We start from the raw sequence: 24,677 nt of genomic DNA on the forward strand, positions 1-24,677 counted from the left end.
CCCCTCATTACCCACGCTGTGCTGCTTGGGGAGAAGTGTGTCTCACTCACCTCTGTATCCCCAGCGCACTACCCGGTACGTTTGCAAATCCCGGTTCTTAAAAAAGTGGCCGAATGAACAAAGACACAAGTGAAGGGGAAACCGAGGAGCACAGTGAAGGCTGGTGGTTCTGAATAAGGAAAACGTCCTGTTGGTTTTTTTTTGTCACCTGGGAATATGTCATTACACAGAGCTTGCAGGAATTTCCTTCCTTCACCACTCAGTATATTAAAAAAAAAAAACAACAACTACCTATTGAATAACATCAACATAATATCATTAATTAATTACTTCTAAAGACATCTGTAAGGATGCAGAAAAACATGGAGGGCAGAGGGTTTTACAAGTATAAATTAATTAACTCAATCACAATACGCTAAAGTCTTATAGGATACCGACAACAACATGAACATTACCCATAAGCGCATCCTTCAGGGTTTGTATCTTAATTCGCTTCTGCTATTTCTAGAGTAAATAGAACTTACAGTAGAAGAGGCTTCCCCAGGTAATACACTGACTTAATGAAAAGCCAAGTTTCCTAATTTCTTTCTACATGGGTACACATGCTGCCATCTCATACAGTCATTTAGCTAATCACTTGTTCTTTAAAATAGTAAAATAAGAACTCAGATTCCGTGTTGAACACTTGAAGATCCCAGAAAAATGTTAAAAACTGGCCCTCCAGTGGTTAGGACTCTGTACTTCCACTGCAGCGGGCACAGGTTCAACCCCTGGTCTGGGAACTAAGATCCCGCATGCCGCACAGCCAATAAACAAACGAACAAATAAATTATAAGTATTTCTTTAAAAAGAAAAATATCAAAAATAAAACAGATGTTGCTAAAAAGCTACTGCTTTAAAAATACCTAACAAGGTGTCTAACATGTGAAAATGCAGCCCTCTCCGTCCTCACACCTTTCAGCCTGCAGAGCTCCCCAGGTGAGACCTGAGCTGCGGGCCTCGCCTGCCTCTTCAAAGTGAGCAGTGCGAGGGTAACACACAGGACGGAGGCCCCAGCCAGTCCTGAACCTCTGAAGCCACACCCTTTTCCTCTCAATTGTTGAGCCGTAACAATTAGCATAAATTATTTCCAGGAATTGCACTAGGGTTTGGGGAGCAAAAATAGGTATTCAAATGTCAGCGGGGTAACCAACTTGTAGACATCAAGAGTATCCTGATTGTTCCCCTGTTAGTCACTCAAAGCCCACAGAGTCATTTTTCCAAAGGGTTGGCAGTAAGCCTGGAGAGGAATGGGGAAATTTCACCATGTACTTCCTCCCCAGCTACTGCCACAATGAAGGGACAAGACCCACCTGCACAGATGCCTGTAAGTTGAACCTTACAGCCTCTGAACACATACTTCTCTTATAATGGAAACACTGACTCTACCCAGCACGGAACAAGCAGCCACGGCTGAGGCAGACTTAACTGTTGCCCTGGCAGAGGCGAAAGAGGCATTAACTTCTGATAGAAGTTTTACAGGAAAACGGCTTCTTCTCACTAGCATAAGTGCTTTCAGATACATTTACCAGTACATTCACCATTAGTCACTCACAGGCCACAGAGTCATTTCTCAAAGATTGTACACTGTACTAGTGGCAAAAGTTGGAAACAAACTGAATCAAATTATGGTACAGCCATTAAAAATAATGGCATACATCTATACATGGTGACAAAGATGTTCTTGATATGTTCTGGGAGAAAATTAATGCAGAAGTTTATAGTAGCATACATTTTCCAAAGACATACAATAAGTTATATTTTCACATACACTGGAGAAAGTTTGGAGAAAGTTATTTACCAAGTAATTAACTGTGGGCACTTTTGGAAATCAAAGGTAAGGGCACTTTACATTTCCTTATTTTATACTATCCCTATTTCTAATTATATGCATTAATTATTTTTTGGCTTTCTAAACTATGTCATATTTTCCCCAAGGACTGATTGTACACATAACTAAAACTAAAACTTGATTTCAAGATTCTACCTCTTGAATAAAATAAGTTACTTACATTTAAACATTATAGACTTAGGGATTCTCAACAAGCAAGCGAGCTACTGACATAATAATAATGAGCAGATCTCAAGGTTGCGCTGCGTAACTCTTAAAAACTCGTCCTGGAGAAAAGCTGCACTCCTAGCGGTGTGCTGAATGCGCATTTGTCGAGGGCAGCAAGAATCACAGGTAAGGAGATCTGCCTGGGGCAGAAGCTCTGCTTAAGTATCCTTGCTTCTCTTATCTGTGGTAGCTCTTTCCATCTTGTTCACCACAATGCAAGAGAGAAACACTATCAGACAAGAACAGGTTCCTTCCCGTATCACTGCTGCCTCCCCGTCCCCGTCACACCTCTCCCCAGGTGTATGAGCCAGAGCGCCCCACGCTCCCAGGAGCTTCTGGGTCCCCCATGAGCACCCCCAGCAGGCACAGCTGCGGCCGGCCCAGCCTCATCCATCACAGCAGAAAACAAGCTCCCCCGGACCTGCCTGGGGTGAGGCTCGACCTAAACAAATAACTGGGACATGAGCAGCTGATTTTCTTTTCTTTTTTTTTTTTTTTTTTTTTTTTGAGCACAAGAAAGAGAAACAAATTTTTTAAAAGTCACTAGGGTGATTAAAAAAAAAATCACAGAGCATCTTTCTACAGTGTATTTAATCTTCTGGACAAATATTTCTACACATCTGGAGAATCACTGACAAAAGATTTTTAAGGATATTCACAAGGGAACCCAAACCACACAACTTCCTCCAAGAAATCAGAAGCGACATCAGCTGGGAGCTTTAACCGGTTTAATCTATTACCGCATGTAAGCAGCTCATGCTTCTCAATGGATAAATGAACTATTGTGCTAGCAGAAAGGAATCCAAGATAACGAAAAACATCTCTAAACAATGTTGGGGGGAGGGGGGCCTAAATCTCTAAGATGAAAACCTACATCCAAAAAGCCCCTTACACTTTACTTTCTCAGTTCCGGATTAGCAACATAATTTTGAAGGCCGTACAATATATGGCTGTCTCACAGATCAAAGGCGATTTAATTCAAGTCAAATCCATTACAGAGAAGTTGAGGTTTAGATTCTTAAAAGCATTAATTGAAAAATACGTTAATTAACCCAACACTTTATAACAGAAAATGAACTTTGATGTTTTAAAAAACAAATCACTATATAAAATTGCTAAGTATGAGTGTAACAATCCCTTTAACAGATCATTTGAAAGGCTTAATTGTTCCCTCCGATGTGCATGTTGGTGGCTTTTTGCAGTTTGCTTTAAAAGTTATGTGCCTTTATTGTACTGAAGAAATTCCAAGAGAGGAGCACAACCTACTCATTGACGCTAACAACAAAACCATTTTTCACATTCTGCCCTTACAAAGTCTACTGAGGCACTTGAATTTATCCAGACTGCTCTGAGTTTAGCTAATGTTAAGAATAGAAACTTTACTAGCAACTGGTTTCCAAGCACAGGTTATTTCTTACTTTGTTCAATTCAAGGCAAACTTGTTAAAAGGGGTGAGAACACATGTAAGTTCAGCAGCTAGGTTCCTTAAACCACACCCCCACGTTACCATCCTAATGTTCACAAACACATAATGTGAACAAGTTTTAATTCTGCAAAGGGCATCTTTTTCAATCCTATAAAAGGCAATTACAGTGTGCCTCCCAGGTTTACATTGGCAACAGCGCAACGAGGTGAGACTTAATTTTGAACAATATGTAGTTGTTGTATATACAAAGGAGCCTCTTGGAAACCACGTTCACCCACAAGATGTCAACATATCTTTCCTCCCAAAGAAGAATCAAAGTGGAACCCAAGTCAAATCTAAAGGAGGAGACAGAGAAGAGAGCTCGTCAGAGACAGGCAAGTTTAGAATCCAACCGAAGGGCCAGAAGGCACGGAGCACGCACAGACGATGACAGCGCTGTGTGGGGAAGACAGCAGAAGCCCCGGGGACCGGCCCCTCTTACCAGCACTGGCCCCGGGCTCTCTGCTTCCCCCTCGCCCTGGGCTGCATCCTTGCACCGCAGCGGGGACTCGATCACCAGCTCCTTTTTGACACTTCGGCTACTTGTCCTGCATTTATCAGCCTGCATCCTCGGCTGAGAAGGCAAGTCACAGAGTCTGCAACTGAGACAGCTGCAAGTCCTTGGCCGTGCGACGCACACGCATGCCAGGAGCCAGAGGACGGAAAGGAAGCTGCCTTCCCAGGCACAAGTGGTCAGCCCCGCCGGCTGGGCCTGCAGAGCCCGCCAGGGTGGGAGGGCCAGCCTCCAGGGGTGTTACTACTGCTCGGAAAATGGGAGGTTCCCACCCGCCCGGCCAGAGGAAAACAAACCCCGAACTGTACAATGCACAGCGCACTGCCTCTCCCGTGAAGACCGGCCTCATTGTGTCTGCTCCACGCGGCGTGGGCCACATCGACCCCAATCAAAACAGTGCAGTGTGGAAAAGCAAACCAGTCACAGTGAGATTCCTTCCTAATTACTCCGCATCGGGAGCTGAAGAGAAGCCAGGTCATCTGGCTGTTCTCAGATTCTTAGAGTTTCAGGAGGCTCTCCTTCGTGTTATAGCTAAACACCAAATGCTTGGCTGACGATCAAAGCAGCGAGGGGCAACCAGGAGGGATTCCTGTAGCCGGCACCCCACACAGGCAGACAGAAGGGCAGAGTTTCTCGTTGCATGACAGCCCCTGGCACGGCAAACTTAATTTATCTACTGTTTTATAGTAGACAAAAGGCGAGGTCGACACACATTTCCATGAGATTCCACGTATCACAGTAAATGCTTTTATTAAATAGAATATCACCTTAAATCCATCCACGGTTGTGTGGGTACCACCTGGTAACGAGTCTGGTACTAGGTTCCAAGAGGATGTCAGTGAAAAGGTAAGGCAGAGGAGAGGGTCCCCACCTTCCAGGAGTGTCAGAACAAGCTGAGAAGGCAAGATGAATAGACAGTGTGAAGGACGGAGTCATGCAGTTAACAGGGATTTACACAGAAGCACAGGAAAGTAGCTGGGTCACCATCCCATGGTTCAGCGGTGACAGCACTTGATGTGTTTCCCCAAAAGCCTGCTATTTTCATCATTTCCTCACATTAATGGTGGAGTAACTGTTAGGTCATTTTAAAATCATCTCAGGAAAAACCAAAAGCGTCAAGGGATTTATTAATGAACTACATGTGAAAATGAGCCTAAGATGGGATTAAGTATTTACCTGTACTTCCTGGAATGCCATAGAGCTTCTCCCAATTAGTTATTCTGCTTATTTCATCGAGACTGGGGAGAATTTACTAACAGTAGATAACAGCAGTAGTAGTAGTAACATGTAAACAATGGAACAAGGCATCACTAACACAATAGGTGCCACGAGGTACACAGGTACCTGTATCCAGGAAAACACAGAAGCTACTGTATAAGATAGAGGCACAAGTCTCCTCGTCCCCAGCCAAGTGACTGAGGCCGGCAGGGTCCCCAGGGGGCAGCGGGGGAGCCCAGCTGGCACCCTATGTCCGCCCGTTCATCCTCTCACCAGGGCCTGCGGAGGTCACCCCAGTCTCTGCCACTCAAACTTCAGGAATCTTTCTCAGTGTGGACAGCACTGGGTAATGAGTCACAAAGGTTCTATGAATCCATTAAAAAAAAAAAAAGTAGTCTCTACAATAATTTTTTTAAACTACCCAATTTCTCAATCTTGGGTAATCTTTCAGGGTAATATAAACTCACCATATCTGTGTTCCAAAATAAATACAATCTGTGAATTTTCAAAATGTCTCTTTGTAAGGTTACAAGAGGATAGGAAAAAAACCCAAAAAGCCTCAGTTACATAAATATAGATTTGAAATAATGGTTAAGTCGAAACTTACAGTTGTTCTCTAAATTAGAGGAGATAAGCCATAAGCACTAAACAGACAAGCTGAACCATAGTAAAGCACATGGTCAAGTGTGACGTGAAAGTCGCTCAGTTGTGTCTCTTTCCGACCCCAGGGACTGTAGCCCGCCACACTCCTCTGTCCATGGAATTCTCCAGGCAAGAATACCGGCAGTGGGTGGCCATTCCCTTCTCCAGGGGATCTTCCCCACCCAGGGATCGAACGGGGGTCTCCTGCATTGCAGGCAGACTCTTTACCATTTGAGCCACCAGGGAAGCTCAAAGCACGTCATAACCAACAACTGAAAACCTTTCTGAAATGTCTCAAAGAGTTCAAAAAAGCCCAATTCTTCCTCAAATCCCCTCCATCATTAGGCCACCAGAAGTTCTAGACTTTAAGGAGAGAAATGTTATCCTGTTTATTAGGTCAAAATACCCTGACATTCTGTAAGCAATGAAAAGGAACTTAAAAGGTTATTTATTTTATGAACACTGTTAAGTGCTCACTGTGTCCCAAAACCTGCACTGGTGATTTATTTAATCATTATAACAACACTTGCTGTTGTTCTTTAGTTGCTAAGTTGTGTCCAACTCTTTGTGACCCCATGGACTACAGCCCACCAGGCTCCTCTCTCCATGGAATTCTCCAGGCAAGAATACTGGAATGGGCTGCCATTTCCCTCTCCAGGGAATCTTCCAGACCCAGGGACTGAAGCAGAATCTCCTGCTTAGCAGGCAGATTCTTTACCACTGAGCCAACTGGTAAGTCCTTTAACAACGCTGTGAAGCAGGAAACATGGTTATTCCCATTTTACAGATGAAGAAACTGCTGGCCAGAGAGGTTGCTTTATGTACAGAAGGTCACATAGTGCATTACGGATACAACGGACACTCTCGTCATCATGATGCTATGCAGAATCAGTTGTCAACTGATTCTGTCAACTATGCCAATTGCTAGAGGGCACAAATAGGTAAAAGCTACTGACCAGCAGTTAAAGGCAACATTTGGGTTTAATCCAACTGAAATGATTTCAGTGAAGAGGTAAAAGTGTAACACCAGCACAGCACAGAGCCTGTTACACAGCAGGTGCTCTCTCAATGGTAACTATTATTGCTGCTGTTCTATTCCAGTCTGAAGAAATGAACCTTAGTCTTAAATTCCGGACTTCAGCTGTGTGACCAAAAACGACACTTCTGCCAGCAGCGTTGCTACAGCGCATTACAAAGTGCTTCAGCAATTTAAAATTCACTGCCCTTCCCTCTTTGCTGCTTGATTATGACAACTGTCTTCCAATAGGTGTCTTGATCCCCTTGTGTTCTGCCACGATCCAGGCATCTCCTTGACGTTTTTCTACTTTTCACAACTTTAGCTGTGAGTTTATATTTCTTTTGTAATCAAGGAAAAAACTATGCATTGGTTCTAAGCATCTAGGTAGTCAAGATACAAAGGCAAACATAATCAGTTCCATAATTCATATCCTGAAAAGGAAAAACATACCAGGCTATAAGGCAAGTACATTTTTTCTAGTTTCTCACAGAGAAATTTACATAGAAGAGAACTGATCAATATCTAGATAAGGTGCCCAACATGTTCACAGGAAATGTAGCAGTGAAATTCACACAGCTTTCTCACACCAACTCAGAGCATTATACCTAAATCCAGATAAAGGAAAGCAATTCTCAAAGCAAGACACTGGTCTGGTCTGTCACCTTTGAGGGGGGTCTAATTTATTAAGGAAGGAAATTCTCAGGATTTAGAGGAGTGGAGATACTACTGTTGCCTTTCCTGCTACCTAACTTAGGCAACGTAAGAGGCTCTTGTTTGATTCCGCTCGTCTAACACACACTAGTACCAGTGAGTCTGCCTGTCAAGGGGTCACACGCTACAGCACTGAGCGTCTGAACCTAAACCAACAAGTAGGATGTGGTTTCTCTAAGGGCTTCATGAGATCGGTGTCTGAGGACAAGAGAACGACATCTGGTCAGAGCAGCCACAAGAGGAAATGCCATCATAGAAGGACAGGAAGTATGTGGTCAAGTTTTCCTTTACCGTATTTCAGAGGGAAGGTATATGCTGGACCTTGGATTCAAATCCACAAATATTTACCAACCTTCAGACACTAGAAAACCTCAAGTTCTTCCACACATTAACCAGTTTAACTCTTATAATAACACATACATCTATTAACCTGCAATAAAGGAGGAGGTGATATATGTATAATTACAGCTGATTTGTGTTGCTGTACAGAAGCCAACACATTACAAAGCAATTTTCCTTCAATTAAAAAATAAATTTAAAACATGGAAACAGGTAAATATCATCTATACACTGACAATTCCCCCTCCCCCCCAAAAAAGCATGCATTAAGGGTATAGAGTTTTACTGTTAAAATAGAATGGGAATGGAGGAAGACCCATGGCAAAGTAGGAACATTTCAGAGATAAGATGAAATAGATGCTTCCGCAGATGGATTTCAGCTCTCGGATTTTAATATACATACAAATTATTATACAGGTTGGGTACAAAAAAACCCATGAAAACTGTATAGGAAATTTAAGGAATTTTTCCAAGGGTAATTATTTACTATAAGAAAGTCTAACTCTAGACTCCAAAGACCCTGTCATCCCCCACCCACCATACAATGAAGTTCCATCAAATTCTGAAAAGCAGGAAATTGAATAAAGGACCCTCTCACCCACAGGACACCGACGCGACTCTCCAGACCCAGTTTAAATGCCACCTTCCTAGGAAAGCCCCTGGATCCTCCCAGCCAGGCTGCATTAGCTCCTCTTCTGACACCCCTGGGCATCTCCTTCATTTACTGCCATCTTGGAGCTTGTCACAGTCCACCTTTTATTAAGGGTGTATGTACCACACTCTCCAGTGAGCCTGTAAATTCATGGGGTCAGGAGCTGAGTTCCCAGGCTCTGAGGTTCTGCATTCAAAATGTATTAGCTGAACTGAATGCTTGTGTCAGTTTTATGTCACTGATTATCTTTAGCCCTGAAGCATAAATTTGGTGGATGTAAAAATATGCAAATATTTCCATGTGGCCCAGATTAAGGCAGGAGCATTCAACTGTTCATATGCTGAACCCCAATGCATCATTTACTAATAGTTAAAGTGTTCCTTTCTCCCAGCGAAGAAAATGTTATTCTGAAAAACTTGCCAGACATTTTTTAAGACCAAGGTATCCTTGGAAACAGTATAACTGAACCTTTAAGAAGTGTTTTTGGCAATGAATTATATAAAATTTGCGACTGCATTACACTGTAGCTAGCAGCTATATAAAGCATGACTGTACAAGGAATAAATATCAATTATCTCAACAGAATTTTTTTTTACTCTATTAGAGGCTCATGGCAAATCAGGAAGATATTTACAAAATAACAATTAACTGGAAAGGCAACACATATATATGTGTGTGTGTGTATATATATATATGAGTGTGTATATATATATTGTGTGTGTTTATATATGTGTGTGTATATATCGGTGTGTGTATATGTGTGTGTGTGTATATATGAGTGTGTATATATATGTGTGTGTATATATGGGTGTGTGTGTGTATATATATACCGTGTTTATATATGTGTGTGTGTATATATGGGTGTGTGTATATGTGTATGTGTGTGTGTGTATATAAATTGTGTGTGTGTATATGTGTGTGTGTATATGGTTATATGTGTGTATATGTGTTGTGTATATATATGTGTGTATATATCTGTATGTGTTTATATGTGTGTGGGTATACATATGTGTGTATATGTGTGCACATATATGTATGTTGTATACATACATGTGTGTATACACATGTATACATGTGCATGTGTGTATATGTGTGTTGTGTGTATGTGTGTGTGTGTACTTGTAAAGTACATTTAAATATATAAAATGTGTGTGTATACCAGTCAATCCTAAAGGAAATGAACCCTGCATATTCACTGGAAGGACTGATGCTGAAGCTCAAGGTCCAATACTTTGGCCACTTGATGTGTACAGCTGACTCACTGGAAAAGACCCTGATGCTGGGAAAGGTTGAAGGCAGAAAAAGAGCGCGACTGAGGATGAGATGGTTGGATGGCATCACCGACATGTTCCTAGACATGAACTTGGGCAAACTCTGGGAGAAGGTGAGGGACAGGGAAAGCCTGGAGGGCTGCCGTGCGTGGGGTCGCAAAGAAGTCAGACATGACTTGGTGACTGAACAACAATAAAAAAATATACATACACACATACTTTGGAGTGGAGACTTAAATACATATTAATTATGTACTCTGAAGTAATCACTCAATTTCTCCTTTCTGGGAAAAAGTGAAACAGTAAGAAAGAATTATTAAGAAAACTTACAAAAAGAAACAAATGACTAAAGACTTCCACAGTGTATTGTTACAGGTCAGCTTGCTGGCCAAAGAAAAGAAATGGTGTTGGGAATACAATCTGTCCCTCTGAGGAGACAAAAACATCGTGCATAGAAGTGGGAGAACAGAGGACAGGACAGGACCAGAGGCAACAGGTGCAGGGAACAAGGGGCTGAGCAGCCGGCTACAACAGAGGAGGGACACGGCGACAAAAAGGCAGGTAGAAGTGGGAGGGGAGGGGAGGGAGGGTTCCTAAACCAGACCCTTGGGGCCTCTTAGAAGTTATTATTAAAGAAACACATTCTGATATGAAGTCTGACAGGGCTTCCCTGTTAGCTCAGATGGTAAAGAATCTGCCTGCAATGCAGAAGACCTGGGTTTGATCCCTGGAGAAGGGAACGGCAACCCACTCCAGTATTCTTGCCTGGAGAATTCCATGGACAGACCATGGAATTGCAAAGAGTCGGACACAGCGGAGAGGCTAACACTTTCACTTCACTTTTCACGAAGTTTGATGCTCACCTCGATGATTTTTGTCATTACAGATTTAATCAGATAATCACAAAAAATGAGATGCACGCTATCATCTAGCCTAGTGTTCCTTATTAAACCGGAATCCAAGCCTGGACATGGGGGAAAATGGTCCATGAACCCTTCTAAACCTACATTCAAAATTGTGTTCCTGTAATTTCTACAGAAAAGCCCCTAGAGTTTATCTAGTCCTTAGACAAGGGACCAGGGGAAGATCCTCCACTCACAGAAAAAGGAAACTGAGGTCCAGAGAGATGAGCCAGACAGTCAACCAAAGTTTTAAGACACAAAGCTCTTCACTTCAGCTGGTTTAAATTTGACTGAAGTAGACAGTAAAGCAATGTAAACGGTTAAATCAGCAGACATTAGATGGCCGTCAGCGGCGTCAACACCTGCGATCTCACTCATTTGCTGACTGATATCCTGTGTGCGCTTAGTCGCTCAGTTGTGTCCAACTCTCTGCAACCCCATGGACTATAGCCCGCCAGGCTCCTCTCTCCGTGGGGATTCTTCAGGCAGGAATACTGGAGTGGGTTGCCATGCTGTCTTCCAGAGCAATGCCGGAGACCTGGGTTCTGTCCCGGGGTTGGGAAGATTCCCTGGATCTGGCTGAATGATGATCAAGCCACTAAGAAGGCCTCGATTGACACCCAAGTAAGCCAATAGGTCATCAGATGAAGCCCTCACTGAGCAGCTTCTAGTGAAGGCAGGAGGAGATGGGGGCAACAGAGGAGGAGATGGTTGAATGGCATCACCAACTCAGTGGACATGAGTTTGAGCAAGCTCCGGGAGAGAGTGAAGGACAGGGAGGCCTGGAGTGCTGCGGTCCATGGGGTTGCAAGGAGTTGGACACACTTTAGTGACTGAACAACAACAAACCACTCCAACTGAATGTTACACATTTCAGAATCATATTGCCCTAGAACACGCAGAAGAGAAATACACAGATCGAAAGGTGGATCTATATCTAAATGTGTCAGAGCCTCATTTCCAACAGAGGCAGAGCTGAGAGTCTGGCAGAGGACAAGGATGTCCTACTGTGAAGAAGCGGGGAGGAGGCCTGCTGCCCTCTCTCCACGTCTGGGGTGAGCCCACAGTGCTGGGGCAGCGGGAGGGGCCCTAGAGAAGGCTCCGTTTTCAGATAAGGGAAGTAAGATGGGTGGAGTCCTCCCATTTCTAGACGGGGGGAGGCTTAGGGTACTCTCTGGGGCTGGCTCTGTGAATGTAGGACAGTGACTTTACCACTCTGGGGGCCCACTTTCCTCACCTGAAAGACAGGGATCACCATTACAACCCGAGCTAGACATCGTTCACTCCCAAGACCCAGGGGGACAATGGACGTATCCCACTGTTGTCGTAGAACGCTGCCGGCAGTCGCAAATCATCTAGAAGCTTCTCGTGAAGACAGCCCACCCCCACCCGTGACATCCCCCTTCCCTGCCTACACTCTTGCACAGCCTCTGTCACCATCTGGCGTTCTATACTGTTTTCCTTATTTGTTTAGTGTCTGTCCAACTCCACTTTAAAAAAAGGCCACAGCTCTTGAAAGACAGATTTTTGTCTATTTTCTGTACTGCTCTATTCCCAGGTCCTAAGACAGGGTACGTGCTCAGAACACATTTATCAGATGAATTCACCCAAGGGTCAGGATCCCCTTGGGCTGGATATAGAGCTCTTACACTCTGGACACCAAGAGTTTTTCTGTGAACTGTTTGTTTTGGTCACAATGATGATCATTCAGCCAGCGGTGTCAATGATTTGTTTCAGAGATGGAAACTTACACAGCCAAGGGAAACATAACATGCTTGGGATTTTTCTCAGGAAATGAAACTCCCAGCCTGAGAGACCACAGCGGGGCCTGCCGTGGCCTCCACCTGGACTGGACCTAGCCCGGCGTGTCATCTGCCCTCGTCAGCTCTGAGCACCGGGGAGTGGGGAACGGCTGAGTGCTGGGTGCACAGCAGATAATCCATAAATGTTTGCTTATAGAACAAACAGTGAAACTGTCCCACCTTGGCTTGATTTATCACAAACTCCAACACCAAGGGAGTTCACACAAAGTAGAATTTTCTAACTTTCCTCACCACGTAACAAATGTTGAGGTGAAGGGCCAGAGAATGTGTGCTTGGTGAGAAAAGATAATCAAAACCTTCTTTTAAGGCCCTAAGCACTAACGTTTTCCCTTCAAATGTCTTATTCAGCTATAAATGGAAGACGAACATCCATTCTTTCACTTCTCCCCCATACACCTCTCTAAAGAACATAATGAAAAAACGCAAAGAGCCACCCTCTGAGATTATAGGTTTTATAAAAATATCTGTGTATGCTAACTTACTTAAAGCCAGTCCCATGAGTGTTTACAAGGTAGAAAGTTGGGGACCGTCTTGATGGGTCCATGACAGAGAAGAGACAAGCTAGAGTGGTCACAGGGCTCTGACTACCCTCCAGGTGTCGCAGTTCATGGCCATCAGCTCCCTAACCTGGGGGAAAGAGAGAGAATGGTCCAGCCAACACGGCATACTGACTTCTGCAAAAACAGAAACATGCCCAGGCTTCAAGGGGCAAACCCACCATGAGGAAACTCTGCAAAGTGATCCAGCAGATCTGGCCAAATTCAGCTTGCTTTAAAAAGACAATGTGGCTCAGTGGGAAAGAATCCGTGTGCCAAGCAGGAAACGTAGGTTCGATCCCTGGGTCTGATCCCTGGGTTGGAAGGATCCCTTGGAGAAGGAAATGGCAACCCACTCCAGTATTCTTGCCTGGAGAATCCCACGGACAGAGGAGCCTGGCAGGCTATAGTCTGTGGGGGTCACAAAAGAGTCAGACAAGACTGAGCGACTGGACGACGAAAAGATAATGATCATTGACAGTCATGCCGGTCCCCTGACAATGATTGGGAAGTCCCCTCTTTGGCAGCAACAGCAGATTACGTCCCTTCCATAAGATAAACTCATCAGTGGCGAAGATGATGTATCCTTTCTCATCCTGCTGCCTAAACGAGCACTCATTGTGACTGATTTCCTTTGTGAATTTAAGAGACTGACAAGGAAGAGAAAACAAAGCTAGCAGTTTCAGGGGCTCAAACCTTATTCCCGGACAACCACACATCCTGACAAATCAAAGTTTCCCCCTGAGTACTTGTAAAAATACATAACTCAATTCAAAGAATCTTTCATAGATAAGCTACAGATAAAAGTAACCGGAGGTGGAGATAAAAACACGGTAGGTGAGGAGGGCAGATGTCAGGGAAGGCCGGCTATTGGAGCTTCCTTTCTCCCCACTACTGAATCGACACGCACACATCACACAGCCTAGTGACCAAAGGTGGTGGTGGAGGTGGAAGGTGAGGGAGCTGCAGCCACCTCTGGTCCCTCACCGAAGCTGCTGAACAGGCCAGGGCTCCTTGTCACATTCCTGAAGTGTGACACACGCAACACAATGGGCTTCGGCTTTCCCCTCCCACACAAGGGAAAACACTCCTCCAGGAAAAGCACTGCTAGAAGACAGAGGGTGGAGGGGTGGGGGGTGTGGGCGGTGGGGGTGTTTAATCAGGCTCTGAAAAGTAGCTATGACTATCCCACTGGCCTTTCCACAAAGAGGGGCCAGATCTTAAAGTCCCATCATCGAGTCAAAGCTAGCAGGTTAAATAACTACAATATAAATGAGGCTTCCAGTGTTCCATGAAGCGTTTGGGAACTCTCCAGGTACACGCTTCAATTTATGCTCTGCCAAGACCTATATCTAGAAGTCAATGTTTATTTATTTGTTTAGGTGACTGTCACACAGGAATTTCAATATAGAAGAGAAGTGGGAAGGAAACAGAATGAATGGCCTTGGGGTCTGGAGGAGAGGGGCAAGGAGAACATTCCCAAGTCCCTCCTGTGTGCTAGGCGTTCAGCATACATACTCGTTTAATTCAGTTCAACTCAACCCTTACAATAATAACACTATAAAGAGGTATTTTTCTTTAGAGAAACCAGTGTTCTTATAAACTAAATAACTTACCTTAAGTTCACATAGTTACTATGCTTTGGAGCTCTGCTTCAAAATTAACATTAAACCTAATAATTAAGTCGATCGGAATAGTTTAAGTTTTATTTCAAACGAATCTGACCTCCCTCTCGAACACACATCTCCTTAAGGGAGCCACAGAAAATACTGCAGAGTTTTCTGAGGCCTGAAAATATCAGGATGGAAGATAACAAGAAATGAAAACTGAAGTTCAATGTTGACAGTGTTGTGTCAGAAATATGGAACAAAGGCTTTCATCTTCCCTACTTTCTACTTATCTATACTTTTTAGACTTCCCTTAATAAGCATGAATTATTTTAAACTAAACATTATTTAAAATTTCTAAAGCCATTTATTCCTATTTGGGAAACTTTTAAAATAATGTCTAAAAAGTAGCTAATGCATGAATAAATACTTCCTCCATGGTCATGACTGGGATGAGTTAAGTGGAGCACTCAGTTGAGAGACAGAATTTAAGACCGCACTAAAAACTCAGTAATCAAGATAAGTAAAATTTAATGGAACACTCAAATAAAATCAAAGTTCATACCCCCCCCCCAAAAAAAAGCCATGATAAACAAATCACAACTTGAAACAAAGAGAAGGTCAGTACTACTGACTTTATTTTCTTTTTGCTTCAGGCTCCAGTACAGTCCTGCTCAGCATGGCTTTCCTCTGTGCCTGGCAGTGCCGTAAGCAGTATATTCCTCCACCAACTCTTACTTTACAGACGAGGAAACCGAGGCACAGAATTTAGGGGGTCAGTCCAAGATCACAGAGGTCCTATGTGGTAAAAACAACTTTTAAACAGATTAACAAGAGGTCATTTTTACTTGCCTTGACCATAAAGATAAATCAACACCTACTTTTAAAACTGGTCTACAAGTGACCAGATCTTCAGATATCATCCACAACTTGAAAGATTTAAAATCAAGCTCAAAATGAGTTCTTGTTCCTTAGAAAACAAAGTGAACACAGGGGCCATGCCGTGCTAAGTCAGTTTAGTCATGTCCAACTCTGTGTGGCCCCATGGACTGTAGCCCACCAGGCTCCTCTGTCCATGGGATTTCCCAGGCAAGAGTACTGGAGTGGGTGGCCAGTTCCTTCTCCAGGGGATCTTCCTGACCCAGGGATCAAACCCCATCTCTCGTGTCTCCAGCATTGGCACACAGGTTCTTGACCACTAGTGCCCCCTAGAAAGCCCCCACAGGGGCAATGTGGGCCAAAACCTCACTCTACTGAAATCTTTTTTATCTTATTTTATTGTTCACACATAGGTGAAACCTAATAGTTCAAAGTATGGGACAGAGTGAGGGAAGATGGGAATGTGAGGGCAAAGACTTTCTGCCCATGTTAATCCCCCCAAGGAGGGAAAATAGAAACGAACAGTACACCCTGGAGATCTAGCTCCCAGGGCAGGATGGTCTCTCCATGGGCTAAACTACGACCACCCTTCTACAGCCTGCTGGCATATGTAGCACACAGACCCGTTGTGGTCTCCCCTGCCCTCCTCACCACCCTCGTCCCGAATCTTATGCACAAGGAACACTGACTGTATTGCCTCCTCCCGCCTCACCTCCATGCCTCCAGAAATGCTGTCTGTCAACCTGGAATGTTACCTACCACCTCCTGATCTTAACCTGCCAGGTGCCTGCTTACCTCTGTGTTATACAGATCCAGGACTCCACCCAGAACTTCTGAATTGGAGCCTTAAGCTGAGACCTGGGAAAGTCCTCCAGGCAATACTTAATGCTGTAGGCTTTCACCTCAGTCTGAGAGTCACGGATCTTAGTAACACAAAAGAGGAAGAACACCCACAATGTTTAAGCCCAGATCCAATACAAGGAAACATGGACAGGTTCCCAGATATATTAGCATCTCTTACAGGCGTGACACAGATGACTGTACTTCGCTGCAAGCAGAGGACGGGGACGAGGCCAAAACTTTCACTGTCCTCCAGGGGATGGACACACACTTTCACGCTTGTGCTCAGTGGCCAAGTAGCGTCCAACTCTTTGCAACCCCACGGACTACAGCCGGCCAGGCTCCCCAGTTCACAGTATTGCCCCAGCAAGAATACCGGAGTAGGTTACCATTTCCTTCTCCGGGACACACACCGTAGTCTTACTGAAATGCCATGGCAGGTTTCCATTGATCTTTTCGATTTAGCTGGATTTTGGGGAATAAATAGAACTTTGCGGGTGGGCTCCTCCACCAGAATCACCCTTCATCCACCTTCCTTGCCCCGTCTTCCCCGAGCCCTGCCAAAATAAAATGCCTTTCAACTCCAAGCCAATAAGAAAGGCCCTCCAGAGTAGCAAGGGCCCCACGCATCTCTCCAGTTATTTTAATGGTGTGATCACACACCGAAATGGGCACTCAGCAGTATACTTCCCTGAAGAGAATATAGAACAAAACCAAACCCCTAGGGTTTTGTTGCCTATAGTCCCTTAATACCTTATTTGTCAGCTAAGTTACAAGCGCTCATTCAAGTTGATATTTGTGACCACAATGGCAGCTAACTAAAAGCAATGAAGCAATTTGTTTAGAGTAAGGCAACATGCATTTCTAAGGATTTCCTTTCTTCCTGCTGTAGAGGAATAAGATGCCAAAGTGACATCCTCCATATGCATCCTCCACACTGCAGCTAGGGCAGTAATGAAAAAAAAAAAAAAAAAAAAACCCTAATCCAATACTGCTGTCTAATGTATCCCTGTCTGTCTTCCTGCTCAATAGGATCTCAGATGTGTACACTAGACTGATAAAACTTACATGAGCATTTCTAGTTCCCAACTGAAGACTTAAAGAAAAGGTGGTAAAACAAACAGAAAATCTTCAGGAGGTTCTGTTTAGCAGCATTTTTAAACTGAGACTATGTTAACAATTTTCCTAGCATCTTGTTTTGAAATAATGGCAGCATGTTCCACAATATGTGTTCATTAATTCGGGGGGAAACACAGGGCTTCAGATTTACTGCAATAGAGTTAAATCAACCGAAAGTGTCAGCAGACCCAGCCCCCTGGAGCTAACGTGCCACCTCCAAGTCTCCACTTGTCTCTGGGACACGTGCTCATCCAGTGAGGACACGGAACCATCTGACGGTCAGGTTCTTTCAGCTCGAGGTTCCTGCGGTTCAGTAGTACATACTAGCACCCCAGCTCACCGGGCTGACTTTACTCTTCTGCTGTGACACTAATCTTGTCTTACTCTGTGCAAACCGGCACTTGTCACAAAAGAGAACTTCTTAGGAACTTTCGTGAAGGGAGTTCAAAGAGCCAAGAGGAATGCTCTCCCACATTTACTCATTAGTCCATTCATGGCTCAGCTGATTCATGCATCAAATCTCCTGCCTGCTCAGTCACGCACAAGCATTTCTTAACCACAGGGCACTCTGCAAGGACTGAGACGTAAGGAACACACACAGTCCAGTGGGGGAGGAAAGATGGAAGGATTCAAATGAGGAACTTACATACCAAGTGTGACAGGGACTGGCTAGAAATGCGCTGTCCACTGGAATAGCAGAGCCACTAGTCACACGGGGCTATTGAGCATTTGACATTTGCTTAGTCAAACGGAAATAAATTCTCAGCGTAAATTTCAAAGGCTTTGGATGAAAAAACAAAGAATGCAAAATATCTTACTCCTAATTTTTATTGCTGACATGCTGAATAATACTGGTATATACTAGATTAAATATATTATTAAAATTAATTTCATTTGTTTCCTTTTACTTTTTTAAATGCAGTTACCAGCAAATGTACAATGACATCTATGGCTGGCACTGTATTGTGACTGGACAGAAGGGGGCCAGATACTCCCCAATCCTGTGTCTTCTTCCTGGGATAGAAAGAAAGACCACCCTTCCAATTTGTCTGGCAGTCAGGCTGAAAACTATGTGATTGGGTTCTGGCTGAGGAATATCAGAAAAATGCAGTAGCAGAGCCTAGGTGCAGTTATAAAACATGGTGCACAAGGGTCCCAGCTCGCTCGCTCGCTCTCTCTCCTTGATGGGCCCACTGAAAGCGCAGACCGCACAGAGAGCTCTGAGGAGGTCATGGGCAAGGGAGAAGCCCCGGACGGAAGGGAACGAGGCTCTGAATCATCACATAGAAGACCCCTTGAGGCATACGCAAGGGTCCTATCGCAAGTGAGAGATAAACTCGGTGTTAAGCTACCACCGTCTGGTTACTGCAGCTAGCCTTCCCTGACTAAGTAACACACTAAGAAAAAGTATCTGGATGTGAGAGATGACTGCCTGCCCAAGAATTCTCAGGACGAGCCTCTGGGACAAGGTACCAAGTGAAAGGTGTCTGAATGTGGCGATTCTCCAACTCCATCATGTCAGAACTACTCAGAGAGCTTGTTAGAGCACAGACTGCTGGGCCCGCTTCCAATCCTCTCAAGGACGATCCAGCTGGGGAGGGAGGTCTGTCTGTGCATGCTGGCCCTCTGAGGGCACGGGGTCTCCCCCAAGACCCTCCGCTGAGCTGCTGTCAGTCTCTGTCGCCCTGCCCCCAGTCGTCCCGTGCAGGCACCTAGAGGGCTGGTGAGGCTCTGCAGCTCTGACGAGCTCCCAGGCAGCACACCTTGAAAATCAACGTCTTTAAAGAAGGAGCAAGATTTTGTGAACAGAACAAAAGGCACTCAAGGGAAAAGGAACCGCTGTTCAGAACGGTTTGGAGGGTTGGAAGAGCATGGTGTATTTGGGGAGCAGCAAGACTTTCCGGGAAGAAGAATCATGGGGCGTAGGAAAGGAGTAAGGGGGAGAAAAAGATAGAAAAACAGCGACTTGCATTCAGCAGTCAGGAGTGAATTCTGCCACCTCAATGAGAACTTTAAGGCAACAGTTTTTCGTTTCACAGCATATGTAGTAATACAAATAATTACTCTTCTCAGCGAACACTTCAATTACCTACAAAATTGCTGGGGAAACGACCGGGGTCGAGTATGGTGATTTATCCATTATGGACAGGTATGAGACTCCAAAATCATAATTTCTGGATCAACCACCCCTTCATTATAATCGTGTTATGTGACCCGAGAAACAATTTAACTGCCATGTAATTGCTGTGTGTGTGCTATAAGCAGAGTAACATTTGCCTTCGGTCTACTTTATAGAGACCCTTGAGAGATTACATGTGGAAATTGTAAATATTTGTTCCCATGAAAAGATACATAATTCACATTCAAAGAGTGTCTATTATTTTAATAGGTGCTACTCAACCTCGTGAGATACAAATGGCTAAGTGTCTGGGAGAGAAGCCACCAGAACTGACAAATACCATGATGGAAGACAGATGGGCTTGGGCCAGATTAGGGAGGGCAGGGACCATGAGGACACAACTTCACTAGGAATCCCTTCCAGGGGTAGGGGGATGAGTGCCCTCCTTCCCACCATTCAGGACACACACACAAACAGTAACGGTCCCCAACTCACTCAACTCATCAGTGCCCTCCGTATAGCTACAAAGTATGGCACTGAGATAGATAAGCTCTAATATCACTGTTAACAGTATTCTATGAAATCATAGCCTAATTTATGACTATACCAAATTCCCATCCCTACCATAAATGTTTATTCACACAGGCAACATGACTTTTAAAAAAATTAAATGGTGAAAACAGACATCTAAGTGCAAGGTGCTGAAACAGGCATGCTATTTTGTGCTGTATCCAAACGAATGCTGGGGAAAATACATTTTTCTTTCTAACAGTACAAGGAGGAAGAGTTTTGTTCCAGCGAAACATATTCTTTGCTCAAATAGAAACGGTCCCTTTGTGATCTAAAGATCTAAAGGCCTCTTTGTTATCATCTGGGTGTTGGGAGTGGGGGGGGATGATTTAAAATAGTTTGTTAAAAAACAGTTTATGAAGTGTTTTCTCCCAGTGCAGTTAGAATTAGATTAATAATATATGACGGAGGGTGAGGAGGAGCAGGGGGACATGGGGAAGAAGAGGAGGAGAAGGCTTCTTCTGCCACAGGGGACGCAGGCACAGAGAGCTCAGTGCATTCATCCCGTAATCACATCTTACAGAATCATGTCATTTATAATCATATTTGTGAGTGGAGCTTCCTAGGAGGATCAGTGGTAAAGAATATGCCTGCCAATGAAGGAGACGCGGGTTCAATCCCTGGGTCGGGAAGATCCCTTGGAGAAGGAAATGGCTACCCACTCGAGTATTCTTGCCTGGAGAATCCCATGGACAGAGGAGCCTGGCAGTCACAAACAGGTGAACACAGCTGAGTGAGCACTCCACTCCATATAGTATTACATATACGTGTTATAAATAATCATGTTCCTAATCAAGGTCAATTAATTCATTATCTTGTTCTTTCCTCCCATTGTGCTCCTAAATATAAAGTGGTAGTTCCTCTTTTCTTTTCTTTCCATTCTTTTGTATGGTTTCTAGAAAAAAATTAGAAACATGCTTATCAAAAACCCAGGCCTTACATATGGTAACTAATTTTTTGTTAAAAATATGTAATCATTATGTTTTAGAAAGTACACTCTAGAAGCCCAACAATATTAAACATTAAGTTTCACGTTTGCATTCAGTTTAAATTGTAGGCAAGTGAAAAATTTTTAAAGAGTTAGGGACGTATGGTTACTACCATTTCACAAGCAGGAAATTGTATAAATGACCCAGGTGTTCCAGAAAAATGTACACATAGAAAAAAAAATTCCCCAGGGTCTGAATTGTGCTGTTAGAAGTCTCTCTGCAGGTGGCACGGTCCTCAACCATCAGGGTCAATGTGCAGGTCATGGGGCCACAGAGGACCCAGAGTCCCACCATGACAGAGACATCTTTTCCAAGAAAGGGCTTTGCTTGTGGACATTCCACTAATAGCATTCTTTCATGTAAAGCTAATGCCAGGGCACCATTTGAAGTGATAACGTCACTATGGTTCATCACATGCAACGATAAGCAGGCTGGGAGGAAGGAACAGTGAGACGTGTTGGCAGTCCAAGGTCTCTACAAACTTGAGCAGAGGTCCCTGTGGTATCACCCAGTAAGGAATGAGCCACACAACTGCTAGCTTACATGTAGCTGTGATCAGCGCACTGAAAGAAATGCAGAAGATGCTCAACCAGTCTGGGCTCAAATAAGCCTCTCTGAGGGAGACACTCTTGAGCTGGGGCCAGAAGGAAGAGTGCAGTTGAATAAAGAATGGCTGAGCAAGATGGGGAGAGGGGATAGCACAGCACGTGCCAAGATGCTGAGGCACAAAAGAGCTTGCGGGTTTGGAGAACTGAAAGATGGCCCACTCAGCTTCGGTGCAGCGGTCTGGGGAGAGCAGTAGAGGCTCAGCCTGGTGGGGTGAGCAGAGTACAGATCGGACTGATAGGTGTATTAAAGACTGTGTGTCTTAGCCCGAGCTACACGGGAAGCCATCAGAGGGTTTTAAGCAGAAAACGACATGTGGCCACACAGGCATGAAGATAAGAAGTGAGCTTCAGCTGCAGATATGGTGGGAGACAGCATTCAGGGTGCTGGTGGCTAAAACAATGAGAGTGGATGACATCACTCAAGAAGATGAGGGCCCTGAGTAACACAGGTGCTACCACTAGCAATTACCGAAAACCCACCTCGCCCACACCGCTTCCGCGGTGCAAACCAGCTAACGATGACAGTGGTCACACACCTTTTTTTCAGATCTGCACACAATTCACCAGTAGCTGACTTACACCTTCTAAAGTCACCCCTAGCTAAGACCAAGATTAATATTGCACAGTTATTTAATGTTTCATATATTTATATCCCATACTCCGGCTGGACCACACTTTACAGTTCTTTGATGATCTATATATGTTCCAATTATCAATTTTAAAATAAAATTGAGTTTCTGAGCTTGAAGGAATAATCCACTCCAAACCTGCCTTCACACAAGAGGAAGGGTAGCTCAGGAAAGTTAAAGAACCTGGACGACATTTGTCCACCCTGGTCATGGGCTGGGTGTTACAGGAGGATGTCCAGGACCACAGTGCCAGATTTCCCATGTAAACCTTTGCTTGTGTCTTATTATAACATTCATGTGGAATTAAGTTGCTCTGCCAGTGGTAAAGTAAACAGCACAAGCATTCCACACAAAAAATCTGAGTGTTCTGAAATCCAAAGAAACTCCATCTGTGCTGAGCCCAATATGTACTCATTTCTCAGCTGGTTTAACAGAAAGAAAAGAAGATGCATGCTCCCATTTCCCTAACCTTTGAGAAGGAAGAGAGACCTGCACACGGTGCTCACCTTAGAACACACCTGCTTAACAGGGGCCCCCGAGGGGCCACGTATCTAACTTCAGGGACCAGACAGTGAATGGGATCCCTCCAGAGATGACGTCATACTTTCCTCCTACTGAAAAGGGATGGTTCCCCGCCTCCATCCCCAATCAGGACTGATAATAAAACGCGGGATTAAAAAAAAAAAAATCCAATTTTGCTCAAACTTCTAAATAAAGCCTTCTGTTTAACCTCAGCCCTGCGGAGCCCTCAGAGCTGCTGTGCCTAAAACACTCTGCAAAGACCTTTCTCAAGGGCCGTGATAACACGTCTCCTGCTTGACTATTAGATTCCTATTTGCCACACCTGAAATAAAAACGTGAAGCAAGGTTAGTCTTCAAAACCAGCCGACATCCTTGTCTGCCGTCCTTCATCCGCCATCCTTCGGGTCCTCTCAGCACTTCCCACCCACCCCCAGCCCCAGCGCCCACGTCTCTGTCCTCAGACTATCTTCCAGGCTGAGCACGCACGGCTTCTTCCCGGGGAGCTCACCCTCCCGTTTCTGTGTGACGCTGAGTCACACCCCACTGGGGTGAGGCGTGAGGTCCTGGGTGGTCAAGAAGACCTCACATGACCCCCTGATTTCGAGCATCTTCGTGACAGGACAGAAGACACTTCCACGTGGGGTCGTGGGAGGATGGCTGAGAAGTCTGAGCACCACGGCAACCTCGCAGTTAGGGAGGGCGTGGCTCCGCCCAGGCCTCTGCCGACCCATCCCTGCGGAACCCCCAGCGTCCTCTTCGCCCTGAGGAGCTTCTCTGAGGGGATGGCAGAGGCTGGTCTGCTTTGCCAAGATGCGCTGCCAACCTGAGAAATGCCCCGGATGGTGGCGAGCGACAGCACAGCGGCTGACCTGACAGCCTCCATCCACCACGTCTCCTTCGCACTGGACTGAGTGACGGCGGCGAAGAGCTCACCTAGGACCTGGATGCAGGATGGAGCCACAGGGCAGGGGTGAGGGGACGCGTCAGAGCCAAGCCACACACGGTGTGAGGAGGCCCCCGTGCGTCTCGCTAACTGAAACGGAAGCCCCTGAAGACAGGAACCACCCCACCTCTGAGACTCCAACTGTGCTCACCCTCTGCTCTCAGGGAAGGGCCATCATCTGGCCAGGCAGACAGAAAAGCGGAAAAAGCCTGTCCCTGATGGGATGAGCCCTTTTTGACCTCAAGTGCACTTACAGCACTCCTGGCCTCGGTTTCCATCTGAATCATGCAGAAGCAGAAAGAGTCTAGAGCCAAGGTGCCAAAATATTTTACTAGCTTCTGACCCAAGAGACTCGTTAAGGTTCACGAAGTCTGAAAGGGACCTGTGGTTCAGGGCATGCAGTCTCGGTCAGCACCTTCTCCTTTGGTGCATCCTCCCCAGAGCCCTGCCCAGCTGAGACCTCCCCAGTCCACCTCCTACCAGGACACCTCTCAAGGGAGGCTACTTGGCAGCTAATACTCCTGATTCCTTAAACTCTGAGCACACAAACTCTTCTAGATCTTTCTGGATACTCTCCATGAATTCTAAAATAGGAACAGAGAAAAGCGATGGGGCAGACAGTTCGTCGTGGTGGATGACCCAAGGCCATCTGTATTTGCTTAT

At 44.9% G+C, this 24,677-nt stretch overlaps 1 protein-coding gene across 13 annotated transcripts in view; it reads right to left on the minus strand.

The window, feature by feature from the left end:
* The window catches only part of DOCK9 (dedicator of cytokinesis 9), a 270,534-nt gene that overhangs the window by 164,049 nt on the left and 81,808 nt on the right, over nt 1-24,677 (minus strand). For 3 of the 13 annotated variants that reach the window (XM_043892116.1, XM_043892113.1, XM_043892108.1), the window contains exon 1: nt 4,006-4,272. The exons of 8 other annotated variants lie outside the window; for them this stretch is intronic. In XM_043892116.1, the coding sequence (XP_043748051.1) occupies nt 4,006-4,131 (126 nt within the window). In that variant the 5' untranslated portion in view covers nt 4,132-4,272. Of the gene's footprint in view, nt 1-4,005; nt 4,274-24,677 lie in introns of those variants that run through there. 2 more of the 13 variants (XM_043892112.1, XM_043892105.1) reach the window with 1 other exon arrangement.

The sequence above is a fragment of the Cervus elaphus genome, chromosome 30, assembly GCF_910594005.1.
Source record: "Cervus elaphus chromosome 30, mCerEla1.1, whole genome shotgun sequence".
NCBI lineage: Eukaryota > Metazoa > Chordata > Mammalia > Artiodactyla > Cervidae > Cervus > Cervus elaphus.